The 16369-nt window shown below is 39.0% G+C and overlaps 1 protein-coding gene across 7 annotated transcripts in view; it reads right to left on the bottom strand.

Moving 5' to 3' along the window:
- DENND5A (DENN domain containing 5A) overlaps positions 1-16369 on the bottom strand; it is a 64045-nt gene that overhangs the window by 15735 nt on the left and 31941 nt on the right. For 2 of the 7 annotated variants that reach the window (XM_085063148.1, XM_085063149.1), the window contains 10 exons: positions 12334-12651; positions 10911-11126; positions 9832-10066; positions 9245-9395; positions 8537-8630; positions 6435-6542; positions 5412-5543; positions 3728-3880; positions 2792-2896; positions 500-584 (listed from right to left, as the gene is read on the bottom strand). In XM_085063148.1, coding sequence (XP_084919274.1) covers positions 500-584; positions 2792-2896; positions 3728-3880; positions 5412-5543; positions 6435-6542; positions 8537-8630; positions 9245-9395; positions 9832-10066; positions 10911-11126; positions 12334-12651 — 1597 coding nt within the window. The remainder of the gene's footprint in view (positions 1-499; positions 585-2791; positions 2897-3727; positions 3881-5411; positions 5544-6434; positions 6543-8536; positions 8631-9244; positions 9396-9831; positions 10067-10910; positions 11127-12333; positions 12652-16369) is intronic. The other 5 variants (XM_085063151.1, XM_085063152.1, XM_085063154.1 and 2 more) reach the window with 3 other exon arrangements.

Here is a 16369-nt window from a genome sequence, read left to right as displayed (position 1 = left end):
TCAAATTCCACTCCAGAATCAAGTGTCGTTTTGTTTTAAACAAAAAGCCCACTGTTCAGTTGTTTTTCAAGCCATAATGTAAAACTTCAGGGTGTACAGCACAATTTCATGTGCTTATACTTGTTTTCCACCCTCATCCATAGTATCATTTGCTTTGCCACACATGCAGGGACTGTGTGTCACATGGAGGATGATGTACCAGAGCAATGCATTTTAAAGCCTATCTCTGAAGCATCAGCTATTTCTGATTTCTGACTACCATGGTAGTCAGATACCAGATCCAAACAAGTGGGCTCAATACAAACCAGTTTATTTTTCACAAAATATATTGAGACAACACACCAGGCCCATATTAAACCCGTAGCAGTCATAACACTTGATTAAGTTATATTGAGACAAGGGTATTTCCAAGGGAAAAAAATCTCTGCCTGGTGTAAATCTGCAGGCAGCTCTTACTCACAGCTTTTAATCATCTTCTTCCAGCAGATGCCAATCTTACCTGAGGTACTGAAGCTGCCTGATGTGGTTCTTCTCTGTCTATTTTCTAGGTAATGTAACAGATGAGACCACAAAGCAGACTTTCCCTACAATTAAAAAATATTAGTTAAAGAAATCACTACCAGCTGAATTAAAAAAGTTTAAATCATCATCGAAAGTATCAGCCATGACAAAAACTTGCTTTAAAGATGTTTCTCCCTATAAACTCAATGGTAAAAACCAAAAATAAGACACAAGTTGGAGGCGCTTGGGAGCTGTACAGAGGCTGAGAAGGAAAAGCAAGAGTCAGACTACTAGGATCTAATGATTCTGGTAACAGGAAAAAGTCTATTGAACTTCTTTCCTCATAGTTCATTAGCATGAAAAGAAAACATTCAAAGGCTTGTAAAACGCTGTGTGCAAGTGGAGTTTTAAATCTGAGGCTGTAACCTGCCCTGTGTGTTGTCTTTTCCCTGCCTGCCTTTCCAGCAGTGAAATGACAAGAGACACGGAGCCAGCCTGAGCAAGGCATACTTAGGCCAAGTCCTGTTCCCCTCAGGGTAATTCAGGGCTACAGATAAATGCTGCCTTATTTTTAGAATCAAAAAATGATTCCCCTCAATTTCATTGGGCAAAGCACCTGGGTAATCATAAATACAGTAAGATATCCCAAAACATATGCAGGACAATGAAAGCTTATCAGCAAAAATACCCCAGTTCTACACACTGGAAAACCAACTTAAAAGGTAGAATTTGGGATCTAGTATTTAGGCTAAGTCTATCAAATTATGTTAGAAGGTACACCTTGCTCATTATGTTGATTTCTTAAATGCCTGGTGGCTTAAAGCAGAGTGTGAGAAAATCTTCCACTAGGAAACTATAGAGTCTGGGATTCATCACAAAAATTTCCCATGATAAACCAAAAACTTGCAAACCTGCACAAAGGCAGCAGTAAGCGAACAGGGGCTCTCCAGCACATCAACTGGAATTACTTACAGATAATTAGTATTACTTATCCTCTTCCTAAATGACTGTATTAAACTGAAATCCCAGGAAAGATCTAGCAATTCTGCATTTCAGAAAAGCTATCATATTATAAGGCTGTATTTTTATTGACAGCTTTTGCAGAAAGAAACCACAACTGTAAAGCAACAGCTGTCAATTCTGCACTACCAATTTCTTCCAAAATTATCTGGTTGCCTTCCCAAGAGGTTCAGTAATGATGGTTCATCTTTCATTTTTTTTTAAACTGAATTTAAAAATCTCTAACCATTTCCATCCTATAGCTCCCTACAGTTGACATAAAGAACTATTGACCATGAGGGATTATTCCAAAAGTGGCATGCCTCCAGAAGAATAAATCCTAGAATGTCTGTAACATCTGTGCTGACAGAAATCTATTAAAAATATGCATTCAGTGATATAAAAAATCCATTGTGTCTCGTGTGTACCTGACGGATCCAACACAGAAAGCCAAAACTGCAAGTCTTATTATAAACAGATAAAGAGCATGAAAATATCAACCAGCGAAGAGTTACATCCAAAGCTGTGTTTCTCCCAATAAACACACACATGCACACACAGTCTAGTGTTCAGCAACCAGCTGCCATGGCAAGGAGAGCTGCAACAGATCACAGAAAGCAGCAACAAAGGATCCTGCAGCAAATCGATGTCAACAACCATGATGAATGTGAGAACTCATGCAGTGTCTGCCCGCTCCTTCACCACCGTGGAACTCTCCTTTAACTTCACCAAATAGCAATGATGATGCAAGCTGGATCTATAAGGGAAGGAAGACAGCCTAAGGAAAGCAGTGGGACAGAGAGTGGGCAAGGGAATAACCAAGGCCTTCTGAAAGTCCAGACTACATCAGTCATTAGATCCTACATCACAACTCTGCTGCGCTTCTCGGGACAACGGAAGGCATGGATTCCCTCTGCACGTGGAAAAATCATAGGTAGCTAATGTAGGGCTACTGGGGTTCATCAGCAGGGAAGAGGTAAAAGCAGGGATTGGTAGAAGGTAAGCCATCCTCATTACTATGGTCAGTTGAGAAAGAAGAGTCTTCCTTGGCTCATTATTGAAAAACAAAATAAAATCGATGTATGAAACAGCAGGCTTTTGAATATTTCATAAAGGCCAGAGCACACAGAGAACTGGTGGTGCTTTTTTACTTTTTTTTTTTTTAAACTCTGGATCATACTATGAGATACACTGCACTTCCTCCATCAGGCCTCTATTTTATTCCACCACTCTGTTTATTCCACCATTCAGCACTGTTTGCCAACATCTGCAATCAATCCAAAGCATTAACCTTATGAAGGGTTGGCCGTCTGGTGGTCTGAAAGGCCCAAATCTGGGTTGAAGCAGAGTATACTGATGCTCTGTCTTCTAAGACGAAAGCAGTACAGCTTCTATCCTAAGTGATATACAAGAGGGAAGGGAGAGAATCACATGATAAATCTTCACATTATATAGCTTGAAGGAGAGCAGATTTAAACACTGGTGTTTGGGTGCTGGGAACAGAGATACTTGGATTACAGTTGTCTGGATTATGTACATATATTCTGCACGTTCTTTTTAAAAAAAAGTTGTAATCTTCTCTGTCCTTGCTACTCCTTTGTACAAGGGAGGAGTAAAGTTGGTAAAGGCCCTTTAAACTCCATCTCGTCCCACAAGTGACTCCAAAGAGAAGAGCACAACAAACAATTATTAATTTCATATAAATCCCCAACACCTCTAGCTAGTGATCTTGTAATCATAATTCAGATACCTCTACATCACTCAGAAAGAACCAAAATAGCAAGACTTTTACTCTGAAGTACTAAATTATCCTTCAGGAAATCAATTCCCCCATCCCACTGACAGCACCCTGAGGATATGCTGCCTTGTAGCCCATGCAACTTCATTAACAAACACAGCAATAGTTTTTTTGCCATCCTATTAAAAAAAAAAAAAAAAAAAACCCAAACCACCAAAACCCACCAAACCAAACAAAATCCTGGGTTAAACAGAGAGTCTTCCAAGAAGTCATCTGTGGAACACATCTACAGGGACACTTGCACATATCCCACAACATGGAGACAGACAAGGGGCAGGAACTGACATAAAAAAGACTGGGGAACACACGAGTATTTTAACACATCTATTCACACACACTAAAGGTGCCCTCTGAAAGCAGAGAGAGGAAGAGCATAACATGACTTTAGGAAAGTGTGCTCTGCAATGTACAGGAATATTTATTCCTCACCTGTTTGACTTGCAGACCATGGCTCCATATCCTTTCTAAGAGGTCACACAGACTGGCTATCAGGGTGTTCTCTTCCACTCCTGTGATATTCACTTCACCATGACCAAGCTCCACAGCTTCTCGACCCATTTTCTCAACCAACATCCTCTTAGTCTCAAAAAGGACAAAGCAAAAAAGAGTTAATTCCTTCCACAGGAAATTACAAGACCACTTACATTTTTTAAATAACCAACAAGAAAGCACACAATAACAAACATTTGGCAGAATAACTGGGTGTATATTTAATTCTGCTGCTAGTGCACAACTGCAGTTCTTTTATCCATGTTTTCAAGCCAGGACATCACCAGTGTTAATGTTCTGCTTTTCTAAAAAAGGGTTTGCAAATGGGTACGTCATCCTCCACAGAGTAACCCCAATGAAGGGAGCAGCAGGTCACACATTGACAAGCTAGGTGCCCAGCAGCAAGGCCACGAAACACAGATTCTGGGTGGTTTTGACACCTGGTGAGTGCTGGATGAACTCCCCACAAGCAGGACACTTTGTCCACCTCCTCCCAGGGCAGGTGAATGTGCCCAAGTGCTTCCAAGTAGCATGGGTCATTCCTGAGAGACCTTGTTCTGCCAGATGGGCATTTGGATTAAACCAAACCCATTCTGGAGTGCACCTCTTGAGTTTCCCCAGGAGCTACATTCTCCTAAATTGTGCACAATTTCACACTAGTCAACAGAGCTTTCACCAACTCTTAAATTACAGTCTTCCAGTCACATCATATAGCCAACTGGAGGGAAAAATGAGGAGGGAATCTGTTCTGCTCATCTCTTACACATTTTTTTCATCTTTGTTCCTATTCTAGACTGGATTTCAAATTAATAATACTCCCTTAAGCACCTCTGCACAGTCTTGGTTGAGATTAAGAAGTCCAAGTTAGTCCCTAGCTGCTTTTCCCCATCACTCCCTCCAGCAATTTCTCACTGTAAAAGAGCCAAGTCTATCTTCAGGAATTTTCACTATCTACTACACCTCTATTAAGGGATAGGGATTATTTGGACAGTTCCATAAAGTGAAATCAGAAATAGATGCATGTATTAAATCATGTTTTACAAGAAATTGCACATAATTGCTGTAGTGCCTCCACTGACTTAAGGCAAGAATGTGTCTATTTCACAATAACTCTATTTACTGTATTTGTATCAACATTAACATTTACTTCAGATTAATATATTGCTGAATATATACTGGTGTACACATATACAAATTAATGCCAAATTTCTTTGTTAAGTTCATAAAAACTTACACCTCATAAATGTATTAATTCCTTTAAGTTATGAGAAAAGCTGCAGTATTTTCACCACACCACTCTCTTTAGGACTATTCATTCTTGTTGAAATAGTGCTGTCTCATTAGTTATAACTGAAATGTGCTACAATAGACTTGGGCAGCGGGATGGTAAAGACCCTCCAGAATATTCAATATCTATCATAAATCTTGATAAGGTTTCTGCTCCTTGAAGAATTTCTAAATACATTCTCTCTTCATTAATTTCTCACCACCGTGCAAAAATCCTTATAGGGATAGAACAGAACCAGATGGCAGAAAAGGGGGGTGGTTTGAACATACTGGATACAAAATGGTCCATAAAGGATGGATATGAGGTGTATGAGAAAAGAATTATTCTCTGCTTTACCTTATTTCGGCATTCCTTCAACAAGCCTTCTACAAACTTCCAGTTTGTTTGTGCAATTACTGATGGAGAGAGGTTAGAGAGTTTGGGCTGCCGGATGGTGCTGCCCAGATTCCTGGCTTCCTGGATGTACTTCTGGATTGGGGGAGAGAATGGACAAACACAGACAAAAGTGCAAGTGAGACTCCTTGGCTGAGAGAAAAGGGTAAACTTATCTTTATAACCCACACCTCTGGAGAGAGGATCACATCCTCTTTCAGAAAAGGATTATTTAGGGCTGAGACACTTAAGGTACTATTTCACCAGAGGTCAAATCCCCATTTATGTTGTCTACATAGTATTATATCACACGTTGCTGAATTACAAAAACACAATACAAACTGCCAAGGATATTTAGATGCATAGAGATTCAATTATTCCCTCCACCACTGAAAGCTGTCTTGCTATTTTCTCATTAAAATAAAAATTTGCAAAAACTCCCCAGACCAACACTATTCAAGTGGCAGACTGGTCTATCTGGGGACTGCAAGAAAACTTTGCTCTTTCAGGAAGCAGCTGCAAAATGCAAATTATAACAACATCTCTCAGCTGTGAACCAGCTGAATTTTTGAGGACAATCATTTCCTGAACCCACTCTACTTGAAAGAGCTCTTCTGCTCCTGTCACTGCCATCAAGGAGTTGCCATTGTTTTCAACCCAGAGACAAAAATGGTATGACAAATATTTTGGAAGCCAGGTGATCACAGGTTGGTTGGGGCACAACTAACAGAATTAGTGATAAAGTCCTGTACAGGCACTGATCACATACTCAGGTTTAGTACATATTATAAATTAACAGGAAACCTCTGTAGCTTACATTGAAATAATGATCAACTGAAATGTCAGTGAATAGATTTGTCAAACATGACAAAGAGGGAAAATCCCACCTTCTCCCCTGTCCTTGCACTAGAAAGCTATAATACATACATTTAATTATGCATCTTTATCCAGAACTATGATTACAGTCATATTGTGCGTTGGACATACCAGATAATGCTCTGACACAGATTTTATAGAGGGCATGAAGGGCCAATCATGCTGGTCCCAGTCTAAACATAACTGCAACTGAAGCTCTGACATGGAAAAGTCCAGGTGCTGGCAGGATAAGTTGGTAGCAAAAAGCCAAGCAGATGTAAAGTGAAAGTGGTAAGCACATATGAAGTAAGAAAAGCAAGCATGCAAAACAGAAAAGGAAAAGAGTGAAGACATAATACAGAACTCCCGAGCATTCAACATAAAAATAAATTTGTAAGTAATGAATCTGAAAGGAAAAAAGAAAAGATGGTGTTAAAATCAGTGGGTTGGTGTAAACTCTGCCCTCCACTGGGCACAAACATTTGCAAGTAAAAAGCCACTAAGTCTCAATTGCACAGATTTTTGTTGGCTGCCCCAAAGCTTCAATATGTTTAAAACTCACAACACTGCAGTTTGACACCACTGCCTCCTGCTCAGCCTGACCCCCAGTGTTCATCTCACAAGAGCTCCCTCCCCACTCTCCCAAATTTACTGTGGGAGTCTGAGGTTCACCTGGGAGAAGGGGTCAATGTTCAATCACCATTATGTCATCAAAAAGGCACAGCACAAACCCCTGAAATACCAGCACCATTACCACTGGCACTTGGTACCCCCCAGCTGAGCATGTATTTTAAAACATTTATTCCTCAGAAATTATTTGCCTTTTGCAGCAGAATAACTCCTATACGAAATGAACTCCTGAGAGATCAGTTGAAAAACAAAACAAACAAAAAACCCCAGAGACCAGAGGTAGATTTTTGCCTTTGTAATTACCCAATTAAAAGCTCAGAAATTTACATGCTTTAACAATTGTGCTGTTTAGCACAATATTAAGGTTAGAAATCAACTATTATTAATTTCTGTTATTTCTAAGTAAAAAGCACTTTAGAGTTATCTGAGCATATGGAACATGTCAAAGCCAGAAACTACTTGTAGAGGTCTTTTATTATGCAGACATTTTTCTGTTACATGGTTATGGATGACACAGATGACACTATAATTCAACAAAATTTTAACAAACCAGTAAGAAAATTCCAGAAATGAGTACACTAGGAAGGCAATTAAATTAATCACTACCGTAAAAGGATGAACTGAACAAACACACTTGAGTTTCACAACACTATCCTAACAGATGCAAGACTACTACTACTTTAAATTTCAAAATTAAGCTTTTCTAAGGATATTTAACAAGGCAAGAGAATATTGTTTTCAATGAAAAACATACACTTAAAGAAAAGCAAAACTTTGGGGTTACTAAACAAACAAAAAAACTCTAATATTTTGGGGCAGAGTATTCTTGGAATTACCCATAAATCAACACCTGGTGTAACAGTTTGCAGTCTGTACCATATAAATCAGAAACTGTACTGTAATTAGTTCACTTCACCCAGATCTTTCAAAACCACTTCACCACAAAGCATAACTGTGTCAGCTGTAGGAACAGTGGTGAGAGATGTTTATAATTTCAGAAGGTGGGTAAATCAGCATCAGACTGTGCTCAGGCAGACACAAACGTGACAGTATGGGTGGGCTTCACATTCTCACCTTAGCAATGAAGTTGTCTGTCAGTTTGCCACCTTAAGACTTTTTTTATGGTCTACAGAAGACACTTAGGCAACTCCAAAAGGCAATGCTTCTGATTTTAGGATGAAATTAATCCCTCTCTAGAAGTGGTTATCTTTCCTCCATCAAATACACAAAAGAAGCACAGGGTGACTAAGTTATTCAGAGATGGGAAATAGATGGCTGAAAACTATTAATTCCCCTCTTCCCACTCAACCCCTTTAAAAGAAAAAAAACTCAGAACAATTTTAAATTATGTGATCATATTTGCAGAGAACTCTCCTATATGTGGGATGAAATAATTTTGTCCTGAGAGGAGGCAAAAATGACATAACTTTTATAATAAGAAAACTAACTATTTTTGGTCTGCTACTTCATTTGTATTAAATACACTTCAGTGAGAGCAGACATGAGCTGCAAGTAACTGTCTAGACGTTTCATAAAGGTTACAGAGCATTTTTCCGGCCATTAGGAAAGAAAAAGTCAGATGTCTATAGCTGAGCAATTTTCACCTCTCTCTGGTCATTGTCCAGACGCAGGTGCTCCGTGTGCTGCTTCTGTCTGTCCTTCCGCCTCCACTGAGCAGGAGCATTCCTCTTTGTCCACCTACACATGGGGAATATCAGCAACCAAATGTCAGGAGCCAGGGGAAGGGCAGAGGCAAGAAGAGGTTTCCAGCTTATTCTATACTGAACATCAATTACATCAGCCAAAGCGCCGCTGCAAATACACACAAAGAATCTCTGGAGTGGAATCCAATATTGGGCAACCAAAATATTTTAGAATATTAGATCACATACATTTGCTTTGTATTTTTTTTTTACAATGTCCAAGAACAATTTAAGCCTTTCCCCTCCTCCTTCAAAGCTGTTATAAGAAAATATCCTAAAATATTTGCTAGCTCCTACTTGGGATCAAATAAGGGGATCTGCTTTTATATTGACAATAATTATAAATAACTCAAAGTGCACCAACTATCATCTCAAACATAAGAGGGCTTCCTTAAGTAAATTTGCTTCAAGAAATACAGATTTAAAAAAGAAAAAACAAAAACCAGACAAAGCAAAATCCCCAACCCACGCAATCCACCCACATCATCTGATCTGCTCCCACTTGAAAAAAAACAAACTCAAAACTGACTTTGCTTTCTAATATCCCTGCTTTAGCAACATTCTGTAAATCTTGCTATGATTCAGCACCTGTTGCCTTAGCTTACTCACTTGTTGCTTGCTGGGCCAGTGGATAAAACATCAGACTGAAGCTTAGGAAAAAATCCAAGCTCGTATTTCCCTTGTCCAATTTTCATGTCCAGCAAGTGTGGGTGAACTGCAGTGTGATCTATTTTTGCTAGCCTTAATTCAATAGATTTCTCTGAAACAGTAAGAAAATTAATTTTCTTAAAGGCGTTTTAATCAGACATGTATCTATAATCATATCTCTTCAATTAAAAGCGGAAGAGGTGGAAGCTTCTTACTGATTTCAACAGGCACATTAGTACAAGGATGTTTCTGACATCAAAGAGTGGCACCAAAAGGAGAAAAATGTTTTTCTTCTTAAGCTCAAACATCTTTCACACACAAAGCATGCAGGAAAACAGCTGAGTTCTACTTTACATTAATTTCATCTCACATCTCAAGTTCATAGAAAACATTTAGTCCCCCATTTAAGCTTTACACTTCTGCTATTTTGGTCGGGTTTTTTTTTTTTTTTTTGAGGTTTCAAAGCGTGAATCACTTAAGCTTATGTCTACAACAAACAGTATTGACTAGTTGCACTAATTGTCAGTCAAGTGCCTCGTGGCTCTTACCAGCCTCATCAATGGTGGTGCACTTTTGATACATAGATGTGCGCAGAGTCGGTGTCCTGACGTTCAGCAGCCTAATTTTATCCACCCTAGAATCAAAAACTCTCAAGACAGGGTCTTTGTCATCTTCATCGTGGCACATGATCTTATTGTCAATAAAGGATGCAAACATTTGGGTCTCCAGGAATCTCGAGAGGAAAGGCAAGTAAGGTTCAGGCTGGTCTGACAAGAAAGAAGCCTAAGAGACAAGAAGATAAGAGCATTTGGGAGTCTGCAAAGAGAGAGAGAGATATCCACCAGAAGCACCAATTTTTCTGATCAAGGATGCATAAGAGTGCTTTGGAACCCCCCAAAGCCTGATTTTATTAAACACACTGATTCCATCCCCAAAACGGAGTATATACGAAATTTTCAGTATCAGGACGATCACCTACTATATAATAATACACCGTGATTTTAGCATTTCCTTATTCTTCTAAAAATTTCAACATGATCCCAGCAAACCACACCAACAGTACTGCAGGTGTGCATATTTGGTACTTCTGGTTGGGCTCACAGCTTGTGAAGTTAATGGGAATCTTTTGATACGATTTGGTGGGAATCAGATTAGTGCTCTAGCAGACAGTGCTGCAACATAAGCTTCACCCACGTGAACTCTCCTGCTGAGAAATACCAAATCTCCAGCAAAGAAGACAGTGCAGGAGTTTGAAGAACTGGGTCTTATTTTTCTTTAGAAAGGAGTTAGGAATATGTACGTAAGCACTGTTTGGGGCCATGACTTAATTCATTTTTTTGGTTTTGGTTTGGTTTTGTTTTTTTTGTGGGTTGTTGGTGGTTTTGTTTTTTTTGGGTGTTTTTTCCACAGTATCTTTAAAAGAGTATCTTTAGCTCTCCAAGTCTGCATTTTTACCTATTTTTGTACATAATATCTAAGACACTACTTTTTTGGGGAACACTGAATCTTAAGGAAGAAATTACAATTTTGACAGTACAGTTTTCCATTCAATGGCCTAATAAACAAAGCCTCAGGCTTGAATACTTTTGTACTTCTTACATTGACCTATCTTCTAATTACAACTTACTTTATCAAAGTTTTGCATCTGTTCTCTGTTGGTGAACCAGGATTCCTTGTCCTGACTGGGCTGAATGACAAACACCTCATAATCTGCAAACATTTGTGTAAAGCGGTTGGCAAAAACTTCCCGAATCTGAATGTTCAGCTGGTAAATCTTGAATTCTTCCTCATCACACTGAATTTTAAGATCCTTTTTGCTACTGGTCTCCTCTCGCACCTCCAGCTGAAAAAGTAAGGAAAACACAAATAATTTGTATTGATGCTTTGTCAGATATTCCAGGCATACAAGATTTTAATCTGCCACTCAGCTGCTGTTCCTCAAGTCAACTTTTCAATTTAAATAAATTTTATGAAAACAGCAGTAAGATAGAGATATTCAATTCACAGGGAGGAAAAATTACTTAAGCCACTAGCATTCAAGCACTAGTTTGAATACACACTTGCTCCCCCTGCCTTGGCTAATTATGATAAAAGGCACCAGCACACATAATTAAACACAAAATCTAGATCTTACAACGTCTGCACAACGTAAAAGAAAAACCTGAGTAGTGGAACAGAGCTGATTTGGGCATCTAACCCTGCCTGGTAACCAAGTGCTGCTTCTTGGAGCTCCCATCCCACAATGCAGCTCTCCAGGAAACCCACTCCAGGTCACACAGGTTCTGTCCCTCTTTGGCCCCATCTCTCTCCCAAGTGACAGGCACACAGGTAGGAATCAGCCTCAGCAATGAAGAACTGGTCAAGCTAACTTAAATGTGCAGGAAATTAAACTTTTGCAGAAACAGTCTTCACAAAGGCTCAAAAAACCCACAGTGGTCTTCAGGTAGTATTTTTCATGCACAAAGAGCCACTTTTTTTGGGTTTTTTTTTTTTTTCCTCCATAATTCTAATCACTCAAAAAATCCAATCAGGATCACCACGAGCTGTGCATGTCCACTTACTGGAAATCAGACATTCTTGCACTTTAAAACATTAACCAGGAAAAAGCATCACAATATCCCTATGGAACACACATTTTATAAAAGTAAAATTATATTTATTCTACACACAATGTCTACAGAAACCAAGACTGGATTCAAACTTCAGGACTATCTAGATGTCAATTTTAGCCACTTATGTCATTAAAAAGTGGTGGCAATTTAGAATAAACCTTAAAACCAAGAATAAACAAGCCAAAGTGCTATTTTTAAACACATTATCTTGGCAAAGAAACACCTAGAGGATAGCAAGGCTTTCCCTAGGTGCTGCAGGGTTAAATCCCATTCCCCCTCTCCCCTAAGCTTGCCCTTGCCTCTACAGGTGCTCACAAGGTTTGTGAATATGTTAACAGAAAATTCTTCCTAGTGAAGACAAACAGCATCTTTGGACCATGACTTCAGACCATCTGCTACTGCAGAACCAGAGAGAATGCAGAGATTTTCATATCTTACCTTTTCCAGACTCACACCTGTTCTTTTAACAAGTGCTTGGAGTCTTGCAATAGTCTCATTTTCCTTTAGCAGCTCATAGGAATTCAGAGGTGATCCTGCTATGTTCCCATTTCTTTTATCAGAAACCAGGTCACATGCTCTGAGGCTCTTCATCTTGGAGGCACTTTCACTGCAGTGCAGGTTTCCCTCAGGTGGAATTCCAAAAGCCATCAGTATCTCTGAAATTTCCTGAATGAACTCAAGTTTATTTGGAAACTGGGGTAGGTCTTCTGGCAGTTCGATGAAATGGTTGTCTACATCCACAAAGCACAGGTTGGCCTGGGATTTAATTTAGAACAGGACACCATTACAACATCACTAAGCACATTATTAATCTTTGGGGCCTGTGCTTCTTTAAAGATTCAAATACATTTGCATTTGTTTGGTTATTTTGTGAAACAGACTCACCCCAACCTTAACTGAACTGGTTGGGCTGCTCTGAAGAATGCAACACAAGACCTTCATTTCCAGGTCCTTTAAGGAGGTAACTGAGCAAGAAGGTTCATTTTAAAGACATTTACTATGTACAAAATTGATTATAACATAAATTAGGTACAAATGTGTGATTTTTTTTTATACATGTACAGCTTAATTTTAACTACAGGATATTTGTAATTCTATTTTACACACGTTTACATGTAAGCAGGTGACTGCCTGTTGCTCAGATTATCAGTCCACTTCTCTAGAAGATTTGGCAAATTCCAATCTAAAAGGTGTGCTGATATTGCAGAAGCTGCAATGAAGTTATCTTGTCTTTTTTTGGAAGCAACTTGAGAACTAATGCAATTCTTTGAATGAGCAAGTTTGTTTCCAAGGTGGGAAATTAAATTAACTTAAGTTAATTAAGAATTAAATGAAGTTGCCATCCTGTTTTTCTGTTCCAATCTCCAACTAATTTTCTACCAAAAGAAGACCAAGGTGGCAGAGAAGAAAAAGAGAAGAAAAAACCACCTACGTGGCCTCCAGAGCAAGATCAAAAGAAGCTCTGCATCTTTCAAGGTTTACCTCACTCTATATTTGGCAAGGGGGGAACAAAAGGTTCCCCTTTTGGCTTCTACATTGCAAAATCTGTATCAGATGGTTTCAAGACATTACACAACTACACACAACACAGAACCCCTATCATGTGTGAAATCTGCTTGGAAAGTTAAGAAGAGAGAAGAAACTTTGCTCTTCTGTTGAAGCATTTCAATTTCTCTTCACTGCAGAATTAACATAGACTGTCACTATTCTGTTTAACCTTCATTATACAAAATCCTTTCACTCAGATTATGGGGTACTTTCAACCTAACTTCGTTGCATTATTCTAGGGGGCACACCTGGACTCAGGTCTCACTACAGCTTGGCAGCACCAACTCTTATCAGGTCCATGAGAGCTAACAGATCTCCAGTTATTTCCTATGACTCAGTAAGTGCACAAGGGTGGAAGCACTACCATAACTTAACTGGAAATAAAGAATTAGAAGAGATCAACCTTGCACAGAATGAATGGTGAGTGATCCCAGAAATCAGAGCCACAAGCAGTAAGGACAAAGGAGTTCTGGCAGAAATTTGCTGTGGTGCTGACCATAGGCAGACTAGAATAAGTTGTGCCTGACAAGACCAGCTCCTTTAAGTAAACTCTTGTGAAAAAATACACTTGGTACTTGTGACAGGTTTCTATAGAACAGAGTTTGGGTGTCAATTCTCCTTAAAATACAAATCTCTTACTGAGCTTCAACATAAAAACTGAAAAAATAATTCTTAAAGCAGAACTCCACTGGACATTTTGTACTAGCTTGCACAGAATTAGTCCAATTCATGCTCTGTTACAATATTACCCATAGTTACAAAGGTAAGCATAATTCCAGTTCCATATTTCCTAATTTTAGAAAATAGAGAACTGGAATTTTAATATGGGGATTGATTTCTTATGCTCAAAGGAATGCATATAAAACAGTTTAGTATCTCTTGTATGGATCCTTTACTGAAAATTAAATCACAAATTGAATTAGGTGTTGCAAAAGAATCCAAGGTCAATAAAGAGAATTAACACATTGATTCTGAAACAGTTTCTAGTGTACCATAGAAAAAGTTTTTCTTTTTACACAGGGCAGGTGTCATTGCTGAAATTCCCCTAGTATCAGCACTGCTCCAAGGCAGCAGATGGGGTGTGTGCCCACCAAGCAAGGCAGCCCAGGGCTGGAAATGCACTCAGGGTTCCCTGGTTCCCTCTCAGACAAGCACTCAGCCCAAAGGGACACCAAGTGCACAGCAACTCTCGTGCTTCAAGCAAGCATGAATTCAGGAGCTTCAGGACTCCACTAAACCCATGGCTCCATGACGATCAGAAGTCAAGTCAGCTGATATTTGTCAGAAGCACTGTAAGCACTTCAAGACAGGAGAGAAATGAAGCTTTGAAACCAGGAACAATGCCTACCAATCACGGCTGAGGGACAAACAAAAAGCATTGAATTTGCCTCAAGCAGTCTGCAAAATGGCAAGACAGACTCAATAAGAAACTCTTCAAACAGTTTAATTGTATTACTTCCTTTTACAACTTTCTTTAATTGATGCCATTCAACTTTCCTTCCTTTTTGGATCAGATTCTGCAGAAAACATCACTCTTGGTTAAGCCTGGTTGTATCCAAAAAGCACTTGGCCAAAAAGGAATGAAACATTAACCTTACCAATGCAGAAGTTCTAATCTTCACTCCGAAATTAAACTCCTTGCCAGCAGAAGAAAAAGCCAAATTTAATGCTTGCTAAAACTGCTTACAAGTATCTGGGCTAACACCTGCTTAATTCTTCCAATAAGTGAATTTCCCTTCTGCATAGTTCCTCTCTAAGAGCAATACACACACTTTAAACACTCTGAGCTACTAATAATGATTGCTTATCATGCAACTTATTAGTACATTCCCCAGAAATTGCCCTGTATGGAAACATTTAAAAAAAAAGTTCATGTGCAGCAATACTCCAAACAGAGTGTAAAGAATATTTTCAGGGACACTCTGTAGTTATCCAGTGCCTAGTTAATAACACATAAGATAGAGAACTACCCAGGGCACCATAAGCAAAGATTCCATGGATGACTTTAGCCTCTCTTAACTCAGGGAAGCTGAGGTCATCCTGAAGAGCTGTATACACACTTCTGAAAAGGCCATGCTCCTCAGGGACCAGAAATGGCAAAAACATCTCAATGCCCTTCAAGAGGTACCAAAACAATATTCTTCTGTAAAAATGAAATCTGAATAAATAGACCACCAGGAGTAGACACCAGAACAGTAAATCTCACTTTGTTGCTACACTATAGATCCAACAGAACGCAATAGCAGTAAGGAGAGAAGGGTCTCCTCCTTAAAAACTAAGAAAAATTACAAGGCACCTATTATGCAAGAAATCATGGTCATCCAAAACATTTTGCATGCTAGGACCTGAGCAAGTACACAAAGCAGATAAATAAAGGAGCTCTTTGGCCACAAGGGTTTAGTCATTTTGTCTCTTGGAGGCAGCACAGTTGAGTGGGCTGTGAATAGCTGACAGCTCTGAATGTGGATACACTAATTATTATTTTACACACACAAAACTAAAATGTTATAAAGACAAGATCCTTGGCAACATGTGTAAGTAGAGATATAACTGAAAGAGCATCCTTAAGTTAGTTACTTGGTATTTCAGGTCTCTAGAACAGTCAAATATTCTTTTATTTATTGCTCAGATATCAGTTTTCTTATCAAAAGAAAATCCCAAGCAGTTACACACCACTTCATTTCAACAGCAGATTGTCACAAGAGAGGACACATTACATCATCTACAATAAAATGTTCTCCTGAGACACTAAGGAACAAAGATGTCACATCCTGATTTAAAAACTTATCCTTCCCATAAACTTTTATCATCACAAGTAGCAGGGTGTCCAGCTGACAGTTTTACAAACCCTAGAAACATGAATCTGAGCAAATCAGTGTTCACATATCTGGTGCCTGGCTCCCTGAAGCCAACAGCACCACTTTCC

This window comes from Lichenostomus cassidix, chromosome 5 (genome assembly GCF_008360975.1).
Source record: "Lichenostomus cassidix isolate B80296 chromosome 5, HeHo_3.0, whole genome shotgun sequence".
Taxonomy (NCBI): domain Eukaryota; kingdom Metazoa; phylum Chordata; class Aves; order Passeriformes; family Meliphagidae; genus Lichenostomus; species Lichenostomus cassidix.
This window is presented reverse-complemented; position numbering and strand designations above follow the sequence as displayed.